General features: G+C 38.5%; 1 protein-coding gene and 1 pseudogene across 1 annotated transcript; one reads left to right on the top strand and one right to left on the bottom strand.

Moving 5' to 3' along the window:
- Window positions 1-1,917: 1,917 nt before the first annotated feature.
- On the top strand, window positions 1,918-14,864 carry LOC142443632 (UDP-glucuronosyltransferase 2B31-like). Its single transcript, XM_075544941.1, has 6 exons — window positions 1,918-2,641; window positions 3,626-3,774; window positions 7,629-7,760; window positions 10,590-10,677; window positions 11,517-11,736; window positions 14,585-14,864. The coding sequence occupies exons 1-6, from the start codon at window positions 1,918-1,920 to the stop codon at window positions 14,862-14,864; spliced, it is 1,593 nt and encodes a 530-aa protein (XP_075401056.1).
- LOC142443090 (lupus La protein homolog pseudogene) lies at window positions 6,318-7,268 on the bottom strand (annotated as a pseudogene).
- Window positions 14,865-21,077: the final 6,213 nt, after the last annotated feature.

Here is a 21,077-nt window from a genome sequence, read left to right on the forward strand (position 1 = left end):
AATGGTGTACAGCTGGCAGCTCCCCTCCTCGGACTTCACAGGGGAGAAGGCAAATAAAACGTAACATCAGCTCAAGGACAGTTCCTGGGAGGCACAGGTCAGACATACTGCCACCTTCCAAATTTCTTCACTAATTCTGACACCAATCATCCCTTCCATAACACTCTATTTTTCTGATGAGTTTAGTCATTTGTTGAAATGGCCATATGGAACTCACCAACCTGACTTACAAGTGAGCTTCGTTGACTTCATTTCTCTAAAGAACCCAGCCTATGACCTTTGGGCAAAATAAATTATTCACTCTGCAAATCAATACTCGATGTCGAAGAGAATACACTATGAACTACCTCCTTAGAAAATGATTTCATATTCAGCAGCTTACATCGATACTTACATGGACCCTGAGGTTTTATTTTGAGATTAGCAAAGTGAGTCCTGAACTGACACCATGTTCCATGGAAAACTCTGGCACATAGACATTTCTTGAAGGTCAAGGGTCTTTGTTATCAGAAAAAATTCACAATGGCAGACATTTCACCCTGGCTTGAATGGCTATAGCCCATACAGATAATAAGGGTTCTCAGAATTCTAAGTGAATGTGGTACAGATAGCAAGAATGAGACAGTGTGAAGAATTTCACCAAGATCACTGAACCACACATGTAGGATTATTTGAATGGGTATTTGTTTTGCTATGTTTATTTTTTTCACCAAAAATACAACAATTTTAATAAGAATTTTTTTTATATGCTGAGAAAACTGGAACCCTCACGCAAGCCATTTTGGAAAAGCAATGGTATAATGTTAAACAGATTAGGCATGTTCTCAAGAGAAATGAATACGTATGTCCACACAAAATTCACAAAAGAACGTTCCTTAAAAGTATTGTTGATGAGAGTAAAAAAAAAGTCGAAACAACCGTAAGCATCTATCAACTGATCAAAGTATGAGCAAAACTGGGATATCCGTACAATGATATAGTAAGATGTTTTCATGCAAGTAACACACTTCTTTGTCAACTGCTTCCTGGTATTGGGAGGTATTATTTAAATGTGAAATTCTAATTTTAACAGAAGTGTGTTCAACAAAAATTGGCAAAGCAGAAAAATACCTGGAGAGAAGTAGTGCTTGGCAAGCAAACATGAAAAGCGCTTGTATTTTGTGTGAAAATGCAGTATTTGGCAATAAGAAATAATATATTGTACAAAATTTGACATACCTAAGATTTGAAAGACATTTTTAATGAAAAAAATCACATAACACCACAGATTGTAAGATTTTATATGTATGAAGGGTCCAAAATAGAAAAATATATATCAACTTAATGGGGATGAATAGTTTTCTAGGACTGAAGGATAGGAAGACTATGGGGTGATAGTTAAGGACTATAAAATTTGGTTTTGAATGATTAAAATAATCTATTTTCATCATAGATGTTGGTGATTATACAACTCTGTGTATGTATTAACAACCACTGAATGGTACACTTGAAATCGATGAATTGTGCATGAAGATTTTACGTGAAACAGCCTTTAATATTTAGTGTATGTCGAAAAAGGCTGATGACACTCTACACTTAGTCTCTAATTCTGTGTCACAGTATCTGCAATGACAAGTGGCCGTTCCCTTACCTCTGGTCTCAAATCCATTCTACAGCAGAGGCAACATGCACATGCTGTTACAGACGTTCAGCTGTGTGGGAGCATTCAGGATGGGTGATTCTAAGGACACTCATAAAAAGTAAGGTCAACGTACTCTATGCTTGTACCACGTGGCACCCCTTTCTGCAACCATGTAATGTGTTTACTTTGACCTGTGAGAGTTGAATTTTAACTTCTTAATTGATTTCTCCGAGGATTTAAGCATGAACCACGACACAGTGGAACAGTCATTTGAAAGGAGATTTTACTTAACCAAGATGTGTATGAAATGGATTTCAGTTCTTCTGCTGATTCAACTGAGTAGCTACTTCAGCTGTGGAACCTGTGGGAAAGTGCTGGTGTGGCCAACAGAATACAGCCATTGGCTCAATATCAAGACAATACTGGATGAACTTACTCAGAGGGGCCATGAGGTGACTGTTCTAGCCTCATCGTCTTCCGTTCTTATTGGTTCCAACAAACCATCTTCTATCAAATTTGAGGTTTACCCTACAGCTCTTACTAAAGATGAGATGGAGGTTTTATTCATGACATGGATTAAGAAATGGGTATATGATGCACCAAAAGATTCATTTTTTGCATATTTTTCAGTAATACAAGAATCAATTCAGGGATATTATGATGCTATTTTAAGAGTCTGTAAAGAAGTAGTTTTGAACAAGAAACTTATGGTGAAACTACAAGAATCAAAGTTTGATGTCATGTTTGCCGATGCCGTCAGTCCTTGTGGTGAACTGCTAGCTGAGCTACTTAATATACCCTTTATGTACACTGTCCGGTTCACTATGGGCTATACCTATGAAAGGTATAGTGGAGGACTCTTAATGCCTCCTTCCTACGTACCTGTTATTTTGTCAGAATTACAGGATCGGATGACATTCATGGAGAGGGTAAAAAATATGATATATGTGCTTTACTTTGACTTTTGGTTCCAGCAATTGAATGAGAAAAAGTGGGATCAATTTTACAGTGAAGTACTAGGTAAGTCATGTTTTATAAGTAGACTACAGCACCAATTTCCTTGTGTCTTTATAGGTGAATTTGTGTAAGTAAAAAGCTAGAGGAATCTAATTTTTGTTTGGAGAAAATATAAAAAGATGATTCAATCTTATAAATATTATGGAAATGGTTTCAATATAGAATTAATTAGAAGAATCCTGTGAGCCCTAGACCAGGACACTCCAGGAAGTCAGAAACCGCAAAATAAACAAACTTAGAATTTTGTTAATTAATTATATATCCATTTCATTAGACTTTTCACCTTTATAAAACTCAATGAAGGGATGAAGAGAGATACATAGATTAAAGTGTGAGACTTGCTGGTAGCATAAATATCTATGGACCATCAATAAAATTATTTTGTGCTGCTCAGTTTCCCTATTTACTAACAAAAGATTTTCAGTATTACCTCCTCAAGATTCTGTGTAACTAGAGTAGTAGTCTTTCAGACTCAAAAAAGAATAATTTAGGTCTTCAATATCTTTTGTTCTTCTAGCTAAATAGTCATAATCAAAATAATGTAATTCTGAATCACTGTGCTTAGGGAACCTTAGGGTTTGTAACAATTCCACATTTCTTTGTTACATACTTGTAAGCCATCTTTCTGACAGGCCTATGACATGGCTGGATGGTTAACATACAAATTACTAGTCTGTATCTTTTTAAAACTATGTGTATTGATGAAGTGTTAAAATTCAATCGGCATCATTTTCCATGCTTTTAAAATTTTTCAGCTCTTAATTATAAAGAGTTTCCTTTAATGATAAAATATTGTTCAGCACTTAACTGGTCTCAAATGCACTAGGTTGGTACTAGGAATTGAAGGATATTGACAAAGCCTGTAGTTTGGTTGGACAGCCAAGGGTCAAAGGCCTGCTTTGCAAAACTACAGAAACTGGAGAGTATTTCTGCAAAGTGTCTTCATGGGTATGGCATGATTAATTGATTTCGGGACTCAAATTTCAGGAAGACCAACTACACTATCTGAGACCATGAGGAAAGCGGAAATGTGGCTGATTCGAACCTACTGGGATTTTGAATACCCTCGCCCTTTCTTGCCGCACTTTGACTTTGTGGGAGGGCTGCACTGCAAACCTGCCCAGCCCTTGCCCAAGGTACTCCCATTGCTGTTCCTTTAGTTTCTTCTCCAAATGACTCTGCCTTCCTAGCTGAGAATGTGTCGCAAAGTGATTCAGGTGGGTTTGGGGACAAAGCGACCCGCACACTAAAAATTCATGGATATCCATGTGACCACACGTACAGCCTGACAGTGAAATGGAATGACTGAGAGACTTTGAGAGTGGGGTCTGATAAATTAGAGCCTGCGTAATTCAACACATAAGACAGCGCTGTGCATTCAAAGCCTGTTTTCAGAGTTACTGTCAGATTCCAGGCATCCAGGGCAAACCTGGCATTTTCCTTTCTATTGGGCACAGAGTGACTAAGAGTCAGAAACCAGCTCAATGGTATTCAACAAAACAACAACCATGTGTCCAGTGAGCCAGCTGCTCGCTGGATAACAAAGAAACGAAGCAGACATGGCTTTTCCCTCCCAAATCACTCAAGCTCTCACATACCTTACACTCCTCTTGGAAAAAAAAATAGAACTAAAGCAAGTAATGAAAATAAAATGTGAAAAGTGTTGTAAGAATGAAAGGAGGGTTCATAGAAAGTAACGTACAGTAATTGAAATTTAAAGGGAATGGTGCACAGGAACAGACAGTCCTTAGAAGGGGAAAGGAAAAAGGAAGTCAGCTAGAATATCAACGGCAGCCCCCATGATCTTCACGTTAGTGGAACAAGAGGAAGAGCAACGTGGTAGATGGTATAGGAGAGGGTCGCTGGAAAGAGTAAATTAAGGAAAAGATTTTCTAAGAGAACACTCAAAATGCAATCACTGAATTGGTGTGTGGAGGAGCAACACTGGAATGGATGACCTTTTAGACGAGAATTTTGCTGCAGGCACCAGTTGATGGGAAACTAGGACTATTCTTGTAGAACTACCAGCCTGTGGTGGTTACATGGAAAGTAGAAGGCATTAACAGGAAACACTTCAATATGACAAAGGAAATTATCCTAAAAGAATATTAACTATTGCAAATAATTGCTATTTTGATTATTACTACAAATACAATTTGTCATTTAATCTGTGTCTGTCACTTCAGATATAATTGTCATTAAACTGAGTTTCCAACAGATCAAGAATATACTCTTTAGCAAACAGAAACCTGTGGAGCTTGTTAAAGTGGATCCATATAGGTGGGCATCACATGAGTAAGAGGCCCTGCTTAAGTTTTTCAAACTTTTCCGATTTTTCGTTTATTTAACCTGTGAGTGGGGCTCTTAGGACTATTTCACAGAGGTGTCAAAACTAAAATGTTTTCTTAATATTAGAAATTCTCTTCTCTAAAAACAGAAAGAAATCCTTAACTCCAGGAAATAATTATGCATTTTATGAAAATAGTTGAGAAACTATGAAAAGGTTTAAAGTGTGACATAAGGGGTTGTGCTACTGAAAGCAATATAGATTTGCAATCACCCCACACAGTTAACTTGTCCTTAGTGCTCACAGTCAAAGCATGAGACCCTAAAGCCTCCTTAAGGAACGACTGCTCTGGAAACCTTGCTGGAATCAACAGGTGCTTAGGTAAAACTATCACCAAGAACTTGCTCTCTAATTGGTTCTGCCTCCTGGTGATCCACATGTATCAGGATTTCCACTGGCTGTTTTCCCTGAACTTGATCACCATGCTTTTCATTCTACATGGACTTGAACTTCCTACTTTTTGGTTAGCGGGTAAGCACAGCCACTATTTACAGTGTGCTTTTATTACATGTGAGGAAAGCTGAGTTAAGAACCTGCTTTGATGAATCCTTCTACAGACTTTTATCAGTAGAGAACATCTCCTGCTCAAGCGGGAGGGTTGAGAAGAAAGGCAGAGCAGTAGGAGACCAATTCACGTAGTTGTGCTCCAGTGAACTCAAATATGGCAATCGTGTGGCTGGTGAAAGACGTGTCAATGTTTCCTTCAAAAGGTCACTCTGAGATGAACTCACGTGACATTACCTAACATCAACAACAAACTAAGTAAAGGTTGTTGGTCCCCAGCAACTCCATGGGGCCACGGAAGAAAACTCTGGAGAACCCGTTCCATAAAAATTATAGCCAAACAAAACAAAAGAAAATGCTGGGGTCTCGAATCTACTTGGAGGTACAGGCTGCTATCTACTATTGAGTGGGTGCCATCACATGGGGACCCTGTAGAATAGGGTGGGACTGTCATTTTTTTAATTGGTTGGGTTGTTGGAGGGTGGTGTCCTATTTTTTATATAGCATATAATTTATTGTATGATATATCGAAGTGGACCTAACTCAATTTTCTCATTTAAATGCTCCAAAGAGAAAATCAAATTAAAATACAAATGAAATGAAAGTACAGTGGTTCATTAAACTACTGGTCCCCTGCTCTATGTTCTGCTGTGTGGACGCAGGCTCTTCTCTCTCTGCTTCCTCGCTTTCACTTGTCCCTGGTTCGGAAGCACCACCATGTTCACCACACTCATCCTCACAATCAAATTTCGTTTCCTTGCCCTGAAACTGTCTTTACCTTTGCCAACACCGCCCACGCAATTTCATTTCCCATTTGTTCAGGGGTCTTCATTGGTCTTCCAGTTTTCTCAGTGCTGCTCTCCCCTCTCCTTCTAGTGCTTCCCATGTCTCTTCTGTGTTTTTGACTTGTAAGTTTTTGTTACTAGCACCTCAGGCTATATCCAATACTTCTTTCACTTTTTTTTTTTTACATAAAATACTCCACTATTTGCTCCTGTGACAAAGCATCCATTCAATTCCTCCATGACTTGCAATGAGTTTATGTTCATCTGCCCTACAGATATGATGATCCACGTCACCTGGGACATTCTAGCAAGCAGCCCATCTTTTCTTCCAGAGACTTCATTTCAGCATCTTCTGCTAACTTGCTGTTCTTCTTGCTCTTGTAACTCTGCTTCTACTTTATTTTGCTTTCTTTCTTCATTCTTTTCAACAAAGAAATCAACCTTGAAAAGTACCAACAGGTCTGTGCCTTTATTCTTCTCGCCATGGGTTTCTGCAAACGTCTGAGCGATCAAGATGTTTGTCAACTTCTTGTCAACAATTGTCAACAATTTGTTATCAAACACGACAAATACTGATCCCTTAAATGCTTTAAGGGTTGTGATCATCTGCATATTTAAAATCTCGCCCTTCCCCTATAACCACTCTTCTGAGGACATCAGGACTGCATCCCTTAGGAAGCCCTCATATTAAACAGGCCTGTGTTGTTGTTCTCCTACATCATTTTAATACTCATCAGTCACTTCTGGGAGGGATTTGCTTGGAGATCTTCAGAGATTAGTTTTATCATCGCTTATTTCCATGACTTCCACCGTTGATTTACTCAGTGCTTCCACTACTGCATTAAAGTCACTTGTTAGACCGCATAACCTGTTGAATCTTTATCTCCAATAGCACTCAGCCTTCACCTAATTGGATCTATTCCCTCAAGATGTTGTCCGAGGGCAAATAAAAGCATGAATTTGATGACAGATTTTTGCCTTCCAGCTCAGCCATGTTTTCACTATCACCATTTTCAGCGGTGGTGGCTAGCTGAACATTTTCCTTTATGGTTCTGGCGCCACAGAGGCACTCCCCAAAATAACAACTATCCCCTGACTTTCGAACACCACCTGCTGGCCTATCTCCCTAGAAGAAGGTAGGGAGAGATAACTTTATGGGAGTAGAAAGTCTCATCTTTCTGACCTCTGTGGCAGGTAGGGCTCTCCTACATTGGAATTCACTTTATAGTAAGAGGTTTGGTTTGGTTTATCAACATTTGATTTTCCTCTGCATTTAAATTGTGTGTGGTCAATCTTAAAGTATTTTCCATTATTTTATTCCTGTTTCATGATGAAGCTATTTCTTTCTTCCTAGGAAATGGAAGAGTTTGTCCAGAGCTCTGGGAAACATGGTATTGTGGTGTTCACCCTTGGGTCAATGATCAGAAACATCACAGAAGAACGGGCCCATATCATTGCATCAGCCCTTGCCCAGATTCCACAAAAGGTAGATACGGGTATTTTATGAAAGCTCCAATCTATCCCGTTTCCAATGAAAACAAAAATACATCTGTTCAAATGTTAAAATAATATGATATTTTCAGGGTGCCATCCAGCACCGATGAAACAACTTGCCTCTAGTTCTTCAATGCCTTCTCCCACCACCACCACAATCATGACCTCAATTCTACCTTGCATATTGAATTAGACCAGACCATGCACACTGCTACAGATTAAGCGCCCACAACACAAGGAATCAGGATAGATAAACCCCTCAGGACCAACAGTGAGAACAGAGATACCAGGAGGATAAGGGGAAGGTGAGAGGAGAATGGGGGAATCAATCACAAGAGTCACATATAACCCACTCCCAGGGGGACGAACAACAGAAAAGTGGATGAAGAGTGACAGAGAATGATGTAAGATATGCAGATAATAACCTGTAACAAATCAAGGGTTCATGAAGAAAGGAGGAAGTGAGAGGGAGGGATAAAAAATGAGGAGCTGATACCAGTGGCTCAGGGAGAAAGAAAATGCTTTGAAAATGATAAGGACAACATGTGTATGTTTGACACATTGGATGAATATATGGATTTGATAAGAGAGGTAAGAGTCCTCAATAAAAGTATTTGATAAGTAAAATAATAATATGACATTTTGGTTTTTAATTTTTTAATTCAGACAATATTCTATAAAATGGATAAATATTTGAAACATAAAGAATAATATTGAATTAAACTTTTATACTTTTTAAAGTTTTATTGGCACATAATCTACATATCATATCGTGCATTCTTTGAATCATATCAAGTAGAGTTATGCAATCATTACCACAATCAGTTTTAGAACATTTTCTTCTTTCTTGCACTTACTGTTATTCACATTCTGCCACACACATACACACACACGCACGCACGCACACACACACACACACACACACACACACACAAGCTTCTTCACCATTCTGCTAAAAATCATTAATCTGGCTGCTGTCTCTATAAATGTACCTATCCTGAATTTTATATACAGAAAAACATCACCACCACCATCCAAAATTCTAACCATAGTAACAAAATAAAATTTAAAAGAGTCAATTGAAAAAAAATTAAAAATGTTAAAAATTATAACAACTTTAAAATGAGTCAAAAAGGAAATCACATGATAAGGTGTTAAATTTTAAGATAACTACATCTGCCACAATCCACTTTCCAAAGCCCTCTGCATGCTAGCAAGAGGATTCACATCCTGGTCTATGGTTAGAGAGGATTTACCAGAGGCTTATCCACATGTATTTCTCCTTCATTTTTTTTAAAAGATAGAAACAACTTCTAAGTGGGTCAAAATACAGATTAAATTTGATATTAAAATTATCCCCAGATGGGCTCTGCATCTCGACCCCTCTCCTTCACCTCGATAAGGAGGTTGTTTTTGAACTCCTCATGCCTGTTTCTCTAGACACCTCATGATCATGCCGGCTGCTGTGCTTCTTCCATGTGGACCTTATTGATTCCCTGCTAGATGACCTCTTGTTTGGCATCAGGCTTTTAATATCCCAGACACTAAACCTTTTTATAGCCTGGCACCATCAGCTTTCTTAACCACATTGGCTGGTGCACCCAGATTGTCTTCAGTGATTCTGTTGGGCAAGTGGGCATCACTCACTGCAGAGAATGTTAGAGGGAAAACTGTGTTGAGAGAAAGCTTGAGTAGCGGCACAAAGTCTGTCCACGACCTCAATGTATTCCCTTATAAATAGATGTACATGGGTCACTGCTCCAGGAATTATGTATTATTTCCATATATGCATGTCTATGTTTGGACCTCTATATATAGTCTTGCTTCCTTTTTCACTCATCTATTTCCTTTGACCTTCCTCCTGCCCATCCCAGCATGGAGGGACTAGATGGAAAAGAAGATATATCCAGGGGAAATTACACCACCAATAAACACACAACATCTCTCTAGGTCCTTAATCCTTCCTCCTCCCACTATTATGATCTCAGTCCTACCTGGGAATCCAGCTAGTTCAGCATACATACAACGGTATACATGAGAGTTTTCAATTCATGGTATTCAGGATAGACAAACCCCTCAGAAACAGTAATGGGATTAACGACTTCAAGAGGGTAGGGAAACAGAATAGGGTGGGGAGGGATAAATGATAGCAATGATGGCAAAATAACCCCTATCAAGGGGGATGGATATCAGGATTGTAGGTAAAAGGAAAGAAGGAACAGAATAAGATATGTATGATTAAAAATACATGATATATTAAACTTTTGTAAGGGTGGCAGGATGGAAGGGGGAGGGGAAAAATAAAAGATAACCAGGGACTCAAGAAGAAAGACAATGTTTTGATATTACTGAGGGCAATATTTGCATACATCCACTTGATATAATGGGTGTATGGACCTTTATAATATATGTAATTGCTCCCAATACAATGATTTATTAATTTTAAAAGTATAATTACATAAAATAAGATGTCACATTTTAACCTAATTATAGCTATCAAAATCTTGTTTAAAATTATGCCTGTTATGTTTAGAGTCAATAATTATTTTACTACCATTAACACTGTGATGACAAATGCATATATAAATAGGCACAGTGTGAAGTTTGAGCATCATAGCGAAGTAGTAGCAAGGTATACAGCCATCAACAAAGTTTGTCTTTCATTTGATAATTACATTCCATTCATGATCGCACATAAAGGTGGGTATTCCTACTTATTTCAGGGTTGTAGTTGTAATTCCTTAACATTTTTGTTCTCATTTCCTCTAAGATTCTAACTCATATTCAACTCATGGATTAAAGTATCCCTTCATATTAATAGGTGCTGTGGCGATATGATGGCAAGAAACCAAGTGCCTTAGGATCCAATACTAGGCTCTATAAGTGGCTTCCTCAGAATGACCTTCTTGGTAAGTCAAGGGGACAAATGCTGAAATTAGGAGCAACGGCCCATCAGCGCCACCTGTAAACCAATTATTGAACATTTATTTTGAAAAGCTCAAACATAAAAGTTCCTTGTATGTATTTTCTCAATTCAGAGAAGGAGGGAAGATAAAATATAATACCATTTAATTATACAGGAGGGGTCAGTATCAAAAGCTTCACAGAACAATGAAACTAGAGATAATGGCAGCTTTCCACTATTTTTTTAAGCAGTCTCCTCACAGAGCCATAATCCTTAAGGGCAGAAACAAGGTATTTAACCCCCTGGAGTTTTTAATAGCTTCCAGGATCATCGCTCTGTTTCCTCAGACTCTCAGTTCACACCTACACTTGCCACTGACAGAGAAATATTTCACATTCTGCTGAACAATAAACAAAGTCTCTATGGTGAAGTGGTGAAAAAATTGATAATAAGGTATCTCCTTGCTTTCCATGCACCCCTCCAACACAGTCCATGCTGGCCTGGACCCCCTGCATCGCAGGCTCTGTCTTTCTTCCCTTTATACCTCCCCCTCCTCACATAGATGTTTTCATCCAGAATACTTGTTTTCAATTTCTGCAACACAACATCTTACCCACCTCTCAAGCCTTCAGCCACATCATTTCTCCCATGAAACAGCCTCACCTGATACTCAAGAGACTTCGCTGCTTTCTGTAAGAGTTCGTAAAGCAATTTAAATGTAGTTTAATGAGTATGATACTTTGTTTTCTAGAAAACTGCCTGATGGAGTTCCTTATATTTCCGTTTTCATTTTATTTCTAAGGTATACAATGAATAATCTTGTCAAAATTTACCCATTCCTAGGTCATCCAAAAACCAAAGCTTTTATAACACACGGAGGAACCAATGGGATCTATGAGGCTATCTACCACGGGATCCCTATGGTGGGCATGCCCATGTTTGCAGATCAAGCTGATAACATTGTTCACATGAAGGCCAAGGGGGCAGCAGTGAGTGTGGACATAGACACACTAACAAGTACAGATTTGCTCAATGCTTTACAGACAGTCGTCAGTGACCCATCGTAAGTAGTTCTCAATGGAGGTTTTCCTTTGGTTTGGTTTGGGTTTTTCTGTGATGGTGGTGGATGATTTCTCAAAGGTTTGGAGATGATGGGGAAACTTGATATAGCATAAGGAGGAGGAGACAAAACACTGAAGTTGGAATTGGAAGAATTCTGAGAGAAGCACAAGTTGAAATGCAGTCCATGAATGTTCAAAGAATAATACTTTGTGTGATTTTCTTTTAGGATGACACTCATTAAAGGTTTTAAACTTTTCTAACCTAGCTTGCTTTTAGAAAACTAACATGATACAATCAACCTCACATTTCTTATTACATTTAATACTTCTTAAGTTTCTAACCTAATTATTTATCCCCCTCCCTAATAAATGGTAAAGTAGTAGGACAGAAAATGTAAATAATTAAATTCACTGAAAAATAAAGACACACGACCCAACCCATCGTAAGCAAACATGTGCACAATGTCAGTTCTTTTCGTAGGGAGCCCTTTTAGCAGCAGGGGTTACCAGTTGGGCTGTAAGCCACAAGGTTGGCAGTTTGAAACCTCCAGCAGTTCCTCATGAGAAAGCCAAGGCTTTCTACTTCCGTAGAAATCACAAGTACAATTTCAGTTCAGAAACTCAAAGGGGCAGTTCTACCCCGTGCAATCAGATGGCTAGGAGTCAGTGTCAACTCAATGGCAGAGCATATGGCTTAGTTTCAGTTCTTTTGATTGTCATTGTTTTGTGCTATTTCAAAGATCTTGCAATTTATTTGGAGAGTATATGCTGGAATGTTACTGTTTCCAAGTTAAAATAGAGTTTTAGAAAGCACTTTGCTGTGCTTTGGGTGAGAGTTTAAGTAGCAAATATATTCCACAATCAATTAGTCCATGACATTGGTTTTGCCCCTTGCAAGGGGTTAGTTGCTTCCTTTACCTCCTCGGGTTCCCGGTTACCATTTCTGGTTTCCCTGTCTCTTCTTGACTTATTATTTTGGTTTGGGCAAATTCATAGGTAGGCCCATTAAAAAAATCTGATGCAGTGTTCTTCTGCATAGTGTCTAGTTTCTCAAATTACTAGCTCAGCATACAGACTGAATAAATATTGTCAACAGATACAACACTGATGCACACCATTTCTGTCTTTAAAGTATGCCATGTCCCCTTGTTCTGTTTGAATGACTGCCCCCCTCTTGAATGATGTATAGGCTCCCAATGATCACAATTATGGGTTCTGGAATTACCCTTTCTCATAGTGGTATCAACAATTTATTATGATCCACTTATGTTGCATTTTATTGTTTTAGACTTAATCATTTTTAGGTTTTTTGGCATGAGGTATGGATGCTGTTTCTTTTCTATAAAAGGACATTTAATTTGCCAGCACCACTTATGAAAGTGGCAACTTTTTCCCCATTTAGTGAGTTTCAATCTTTGTCAAAACCCAAAGTCATAATTTCTGATACCAAAACTATTTGGTTTTATATCCAGCCTTTTTATTATATCATTACTATCATCATAACTCTAAGTTGTAATCTCCCATTTTGGGTCATAATGAAATTAAGAATACTTTGAATTCAGGGAAATATTGATAGTAATACAGCGATGGACATTTACATTTTTAAAGCATGATTATTTTATTTTAGCAAACCAATTGCATTCCCAATGATTACTACATAAAGCACATATTAGTTTTTACTTTTTAAAAAGAATATAACTTTTATTTAGGGACTTCCATACATTGACATCTCTACTATAGATACCTTTATATATCTTTTAATTTTTAATAAATACAATGGTAGAGTTGAAAAAGGAAGATGATTTATTAGCTGAAATATATCAAATGTTTTTCATGTGATAAGCATTCAGTAAGGCCCTTTACTTGTATTAAGTGACTTCCTCATTATCATATTTCCATATTATATTGCAAAATGGCTCAGGATTAGTGAAACACTCTAAAACACCCAGCCATCCCAGTGTACTTTTTCAATTACATGGGAACTTCCCCACTCACTCTTGCTAGTGTCATAGACACTTGCCTTTATTCCCTCATCTTCAACAATAATCATTGTTCATCCAACCACAAAACAAAAACCCTCTACTTCAGGGTCTTAAAATGTTGACCATTAGCCAGATTTTAAAACACTACTAAAGCAATAATAACAACAGCAAAAAGCAAACAAACAAATGAAAGCCAACAACAACTGAGTATCTTTTACATGATAGAAACAATTCTAAGTTTTTAAAGCTCAACTATTATTTCTCACAAAAATCATATAAAGAGCACTGTCCACAGGTATCCCATTTTAGCAAAGAGGTAGGAAAAGGAGGCGCACTGAGAATTAATAATTTGCCCAAAGCTGACGATGAAGTGTCAGAATCAGAATTCAAACTTAGTCAACACACTGGGACACTTTTATCAATTAAATCATTGACACAAAATGAATACCAAGTTCTGGCCAATACCAACTCCTGATCAGCCCTGGTTGGACATGTCCCCAGGTCCCATTGTCGACCTGCCTTCTACTTCTGAACTGTGGAATTATTTTGGTCCTTGGACACCAGACCCATTAACAGGTTCTTAATAGATAGCTATAAAACCAGACACTCGATTTTAACTTTTTTTCTTTTTGTCTTGCCTTTATGATTTAACACATTCCATTCTCAAACCTAAAAATACATGTCCTCTTGTAATGTTATTTTCTTAACATCTTGAATTCCTATGCATTCAACAAATTCTAGCTTGTAATCTCACAGCTCTATCATTATCTTAGATGAAATTAGTATTTAATTTTATACTGAATGCAGAATATATCAATGAAAATTGATGTATTTATCTTTTCTGGTTTACACTTTGCTTTTCCTTCAGCTATAAAGAGAATGCTATGAGGTTATCAGCCATTCATCATGATCAGCCTGTGAAGCCCCTGGATAGAGCTGTCTTCTGGATTGAGTTTGTCATGCGCCACAAAGGAGCCAAGCACCTTCGTCCAGCATCCCTTGACCTCAATTGGTTCCAATACCACTCTTTGGATGTGATTGGCTTTCTACTGGCCTGTGTGGCAATCTTTACCTTCTTTGTTGTAAAATGTTGCTTGTGTGGTTGTCAAAGGGCTTTTAAGTCAGGAAAGAAGAAAAAGAGGGAGTAGACCTCTTTGAGAATTAAGACTAAGACATATGACAATTGAGATCACTACATTCAATTCAACCACTATGGCTCAAGATGTAGGAAGATTCTTCTCCATATTTAGCCACATCCATGCTATCTCTGATTTCCCTGGGTAGTTTACCTGCTTACTTGTGACAGCATTACTTAATGTCCTCTTCTCTCACGGAGAATAACCCTGAGTTGTGCCAGTTTTTTTTTAATCTTCTCCAAAATACTTTTGGAAATGGATAGTTCTATGTGTCAGGTGAATTATATGTAACATTCTAATTTTGTAAATCCTGAAATAAATCTCTTTTGATGATGTTATGTATAATATCCTAACTGGAAATCAAAATGAAACTGCAGCCTCAACCTGTTGACCTTAAAAATTCAAGAAACCTGGTGTTTACACTTTGCTTTTTCAGAATATAATTTCTATAAAAATGACGTGTATCCATGGGGGCTTTGTTGCTTCTGAGCTAGATGGCCACTTGTTTACCTTCAAGCTTTAATCCCCAGGTGCTATATCTTTTGATAGCCTGGCACCATCAGCTGTCTTCACCACATTTGCTTACCTACCCACCCATTTGTCATCAACGATCCTAAGAGGAAGGTGAGTGCACAATGATATGATTTTTGTTCTTTGTTGCCTGATAACTGATCCCTTCAGCACCTTGTAATCACACAGGCTGGTGTGCTTCTTTCTTGTGGAAGAAGCAGACCAGCCTGTGTGATCATGAGGTGTCAAAGTGATGAGGTATCAGGCATCAAAGAACAAAAAATCATATCATTGTGAATGGGGGAGGTGTGAGGGATGAGGAACCAAAATCCATCTGTAGGCAACTGGACCTCCCCTTAGAGAAGGGTCGCAGGGAGAAGACAACCCAGTTAGGGTGCAGTGTAGCAACAATGAAACTAGTTGTATGAGCCCCTAATAAAATGCTAAAAAAAAGAACAACTAGAAAGAAAAAGAAAGACACAACTTTCCTCTAGTTCCTAAATGCTTCCTACCCCAATTTCACCTTACAAATCTGGCTAGACCATAGGATCTACACTGGTGCAGATAGGCACTGAAAACACAGGGAATCCAGGACAGATAATCCCTTTAGAACCAGTGGTGACACTGGGAGGATGGGGTGGAAAGGGGGAACCAAATATAAGGATCTACATATATCTTCCTCCCTGGGGAAGGACAACAGAAAAGTGGGTGGAGGGAGATGTCGGACAGTATAAGATGTGACAAAATAATAATTTATAAATTATCAAGGGTTCATGAGGGAGGGGAGAGTGAGGAAGGAGGGGGGAAATGAGGAGTTGAAGCCAGGGACTTTCATGGAGATAAAATATTTTGAGAATGATGAGGGTAATGAATGTACAACTGTGCTTTATACAATTGATGTATGTATGGATTGTGATAAGAGTTGTATGAGGCCCCAATAAAGTGATTAAAAAAATAAAGAAATAAAAGAAAAATAGAAAAATAAAATCTAAAAAAAAATAAGAGAGAGAGAGGATCACAGAAAGATGAAATCCACCATTCTTAGGAACCATGAGCCTACTACCTCCATTCTGGCAGTGACAGTTCCGCCAGATTCCAGGGGATCTCAAACTGAATTCTAAGCAGCACTTTGATTACTAAGACACCATATATGAGGCTATGTATACAATATCATGAAGCTCGTGTGGATCTGTACTTTCCATAATAAACTAGATTATTTTTTCACTATACGTTTCTTCATATATTCACTTAACATAAATGACTCTATCTAACCAATTCTCATGTTCAACAGACATTTCTTCTAAAACATATCAAAGACCTTGTTGGAGAGTCAAGATAAAATGTACTAATGGTGCAATAAAATTTCATGATATGGCTCTTCTGTGTATTAAAAAACCCTAAAAATAAATAATAATGTGTATTAGTTTGAATATATGTAGCCCTTATGCAATAGCTTTATAGCATTTCTCCATGAATTCTTCTTTCATTCAGACAGAATTTCTGAGTGGTTTCACCTGGCTTCATACTTAAAATTATATAATCTTGTAAAATCATTGATTAATGAGACTAAATATTTTTTGACAGCAGCCTTAAGCATACCTGAGCTATTCTTATGCTATAGAATAATTGTTTTTTGTAATTGGATCACAAGATGTGATCACAGATCACAATATAAAAGGAGATGTTGGGTTGATTCCAATCAAAAGTAACCCTACGGATTCCAAGGATGTAAATCTTCACAAGAGCAAATAGCCTCATTTTTTTCCTGAGTTGTTCCTGGTGGCTTTAAAACTTCAACCTTGCATTAGCATTCCAAGTACTTACCAAAAGTGCTGCCAATGTCTCCAAGTAATTGAATAGAAAGATGAAAATTAAAAGGAGACATTGGTTTCCTTGACTCAGAATACTAGCTAGGGTCCCACAACTTTAGTCCAGAACCTATAGATTACAATGCTAAAAGACCACATAAAAACAAATCTCATTTTTTGCCTTAACTTCTCAATTCTCAAACTTTTGTAGGATAATTAGGTTATGAAAAACACAAATCTATATAAACATTTTTATCAATTCCTCAAACCACCAAGTAGAAAGTGTAAATTACAGATAGAAAAGATCAAATTTTTAAAAACCTATGCATTTACAAAGATTTTAAATAGTGAAATTCCCCAAATCTCTCATTATCAGGAAGTAGAGTTTTTGGACTGAGCCCTAATAGCATAGTAATGATGTATAGTGGTTGGACTGCTATCCAAAAAATCATCCATTTGAACCACTGGCCTCTCTGAAAGAGAAAGACCAGGCATTCTACTCTTCTCAGGAGTTACCATCGTGGAAATCCGTGGGGTGTATCTATGCATCTCAATGGACTGGCTGGCATTGGGTTTGACTGTTGTTTATGAGAACTTTTTGTGGCAGAGCAGACAACTACAGAGGAGAAAGAAACTGCTTCTTTGGGGATTATTCTGCCTGATAAGAGATATTTTAGGAATAAGTAACACATACCAGAAGAACTCCGCAGAAATCAGCACAGGAGTGTTACTAAGAAGGAACGTCCACAATGTTGGATCACAGAAGGGGAATCATAAAGATAAGTAGGCACAGGTCCACTAGGTTTTGGTTTACCACAGTAGAGGCCAGCTCGGGGTTGACCTCAGCCCTCAAACTGTCTTGACCAGAGACAGGATAATTTGGAGCTGGTGCAGGAGCTTTATATCAACACAGTCACTGATTGCTGCCCCTTTAAGGCAAGGTTTAAACCCCTCCAGTTCCACTGTCAGGGATCAGGGCTCAACAATATTGTTAAAGTTTTGTTTCCCTCAATTCTCTCTGTTCCATCACAGTCTCAGTGGATGTAGTCTTTAGGGGTTTTCTTTTTTTTTCATTTTCTCTTCCTTTTCTCCCACACGCCTCTGCCAACCTCTAGATTACTCCCTTAGCTTAGGGCATTTATATCTGCCCTCCACCCAACTGGGAGAGCTCTGTCCTCTGCAGCATTATCCAAGGTTGGGGATAGCCCACCCAACCTCCACCAGGGGGTAACCCACCCAACTTCTTCTGTGGGAAATCTCGCCCACTTTCCTGGGGGGGTTGGGGGGGGGAGAAATCTGCCTGCTCACCCTCTGCAGTGCTTAACACGTGGCTGGGGTAATCCCACCGACCTCATTCAGGGGAAATCCTGCTTGCATGGCTGGGGTGCTCCTGACCATCCTCTGAGATCACACATGACTGAGGGGAATTCCTCCTGACTGCCATATTGCCCCACACAGCCTACGGCAGGTCGGGCAACATTTGCCAAAGTTCCACGCTGCTGTGGGAAACTCTACCCAAACTCCATAGAGGTCAACATGACAATAGCAATTCCGCCCACTATTTGTGGTGCTCTACACCAAAGCGGGCAGCCCACCAGCCTTCTGTAGCACTCCCATTGCACCAGGCACCCCAGCAAGCCCACTACGGAGCCCCAAGTACATCACCACACTCATGGATCCACAGCAATCCAACAAGCGTCCCATGAGAGGGCCATCCAATTTGCCCTACAAATAACAGAATACTGGTTGACTATGGAAAGAGTGAAGCCACAGAAAGATCATATAGGAGGTCAATTCCATAGTGAAATTAGCTGCAGACAGTTCAAACAGGCATTCCTATGACTCTCCAAGAAAGAGCCAGTATCTTTGACTCCCTGGAAAATGTTGCCTGGCTCCTTGAAAACACCAAAACTCAAAGAGCAATCAGCTACAATGACCTCAACGAAAAAAAAGGGGGGGAACAAAAGGCAATGGCAAGTAACCATTATGCTATAAGGACTCATAGATTTTGAATAAAGAGGTTATAAAAGGTATATTTATTATTTATGAACATCAAGAAGCCCAGGTCATGTTTTTAATTCCAGGTGTCTCAAAATGAATGTCAAAGATATGAGATCAATGAAGGTAACGTAAACTCTACTAAAATTAATTTTAAATTTATTTAAAGATTGAAGATAAACCTTTGGAAATGGGTAGATCAAACTGTATGCCAACATGCAAATTGCAAGAGTCAAAAGGGAACGAAATAAAAAATAAGGCAAACACATTGAATGACATCATTGACACTACAATAACATACAGAATGGAAGGCTGAACTATGAAAATAATTGCAACCAAGAGTTTTAGAAGTATTGCAAGTAATTGGGGTGTTCTAACACAAGATATTGGTAAGGACCATGTAATCAATTATTTGGGATTTACTAAAGCTTTGAGATTATTTATACTGGGGGTATTTATGGTAATAATTCCTTGTAGAAGAATTAATACTAGCCTAGTTCCAGGGAGTTGGAGATTAAAGTTGTCTCAAATGTCTAACTCTTCCAAGATGTTATTCTGTCCCATTCCACCCCCTCCCTTTGCCCCCACTACTCCTTTGAGTAAATGCCCTCGCATGCCTGGGTTGTGCGATTCGCTCTGCAATGTGCTACAATGTCCCACAGAAACTCATGAAACACTGAGGAAATGTCTTACATAGTAGTTGCTGCTGTTCAGTTCCAAACTGGAAGTTTGGCCAAATACAGGACCCAGAATGTTTTAGTTAGATAATCTAGTGTCAACTTCAGAGTGTTAAGGATGAAGGTGTGGAATATAGCCTGTCAATCAGGTTTCAGCTTGATGACCTCATTTGGAGATGCTATGGAGAGAAATAGCGCACTGGAGGCCAGACCCACGCTCTCTGCTACACGTTTCTGTTGACAAGCCACATGGAGTTACACTGATGGAGCCAGAGCCCTGCAGTTGGAGGAACCACATGGAGACTGAGGCCAGCGCTGAGATGCTTCCACTCCCACTGGATCTACAAGACTTTGCACCTACTACCCTGTGTCCTTCCTGCAAGATTGCATGTGTTGCATGAGTCTGAAGAGCAATTTATAGACTGGTATTAGACATATGGGCTGATTTGGACTTACAGACTTGATTTGAACTGGGCTAGGATGTTTTCTTAATATACAATTATTTTTAAATAAAACTCTTTCTTATACACGAGTCTTCCTAGGTTTGTTTCTCTACTCCATCCAGGCTAACACACAGAGCAACAAACCAAAAATGTCTGAAAGCGATAGCAAGTTTTCTTGCTTCTGCCAAAGTTTACTCAAGAAATAGATGTACACCATTCCAGGTAAGGTGATATGTGTTAGAACTGTATAGTAGTACTAGAATATATGCCCAATGTAATACAGCAAATGGAAGAAATGAGGCAGTAAAGACACTGAAAAGAACATTTCAAAGGGCAGCTTGAGAACACAAAATAGAGTATTATAATGAAACGGTTAAAGACTTTGGTTTTCGAGTTAAAACCAAATGGGAAGAATATAATCAGCATAATTTAAGCTTAAAAGACTGAAGGGGGTGGGGGGAATCAAGCTTCGAGTTCCAATAGTGAAAGATTCTATGGGTAAAATAAATAATGTTTCAGGAGAGAATCTAAGGAATACAGAGAGTCACTGTACCGAAAATAGCTGGTCAGCACTCAACCATTTCAAGAGGTAGTATATTATCAAGAATCGATGACACTGAAGGAAGAAATCCAATCTGCATTCAAGGTATTAGCCAAAAACAAGGCTCCAGGAACTGAAGGAATACCAATTGAAATGTTGCAACAGGCTGATGAAGCACTGGAGACACACATTCACCATGCAAAAAAATTCAGAAGACAGCTGCCTAGGCAACCAATTGGAAGAGGTCT

This window comes from Tenrec ecaudatus, chromosome 3 (assembly GCF_050624435.1).
Source record: "Tenrec ecaudatus isolate mTenEca1 chromosome 3, mTenEca1.hap1, whole genome shotgun sequence".
In the NCBI taxonomy this organism is placed as follows: domain Eukaryota; kingdom Metazoa; phylum Chordata; class Mammalia; order Afrosoricida; family Tenrecidae; genus Tenrec; species Tenrec ecaudatus.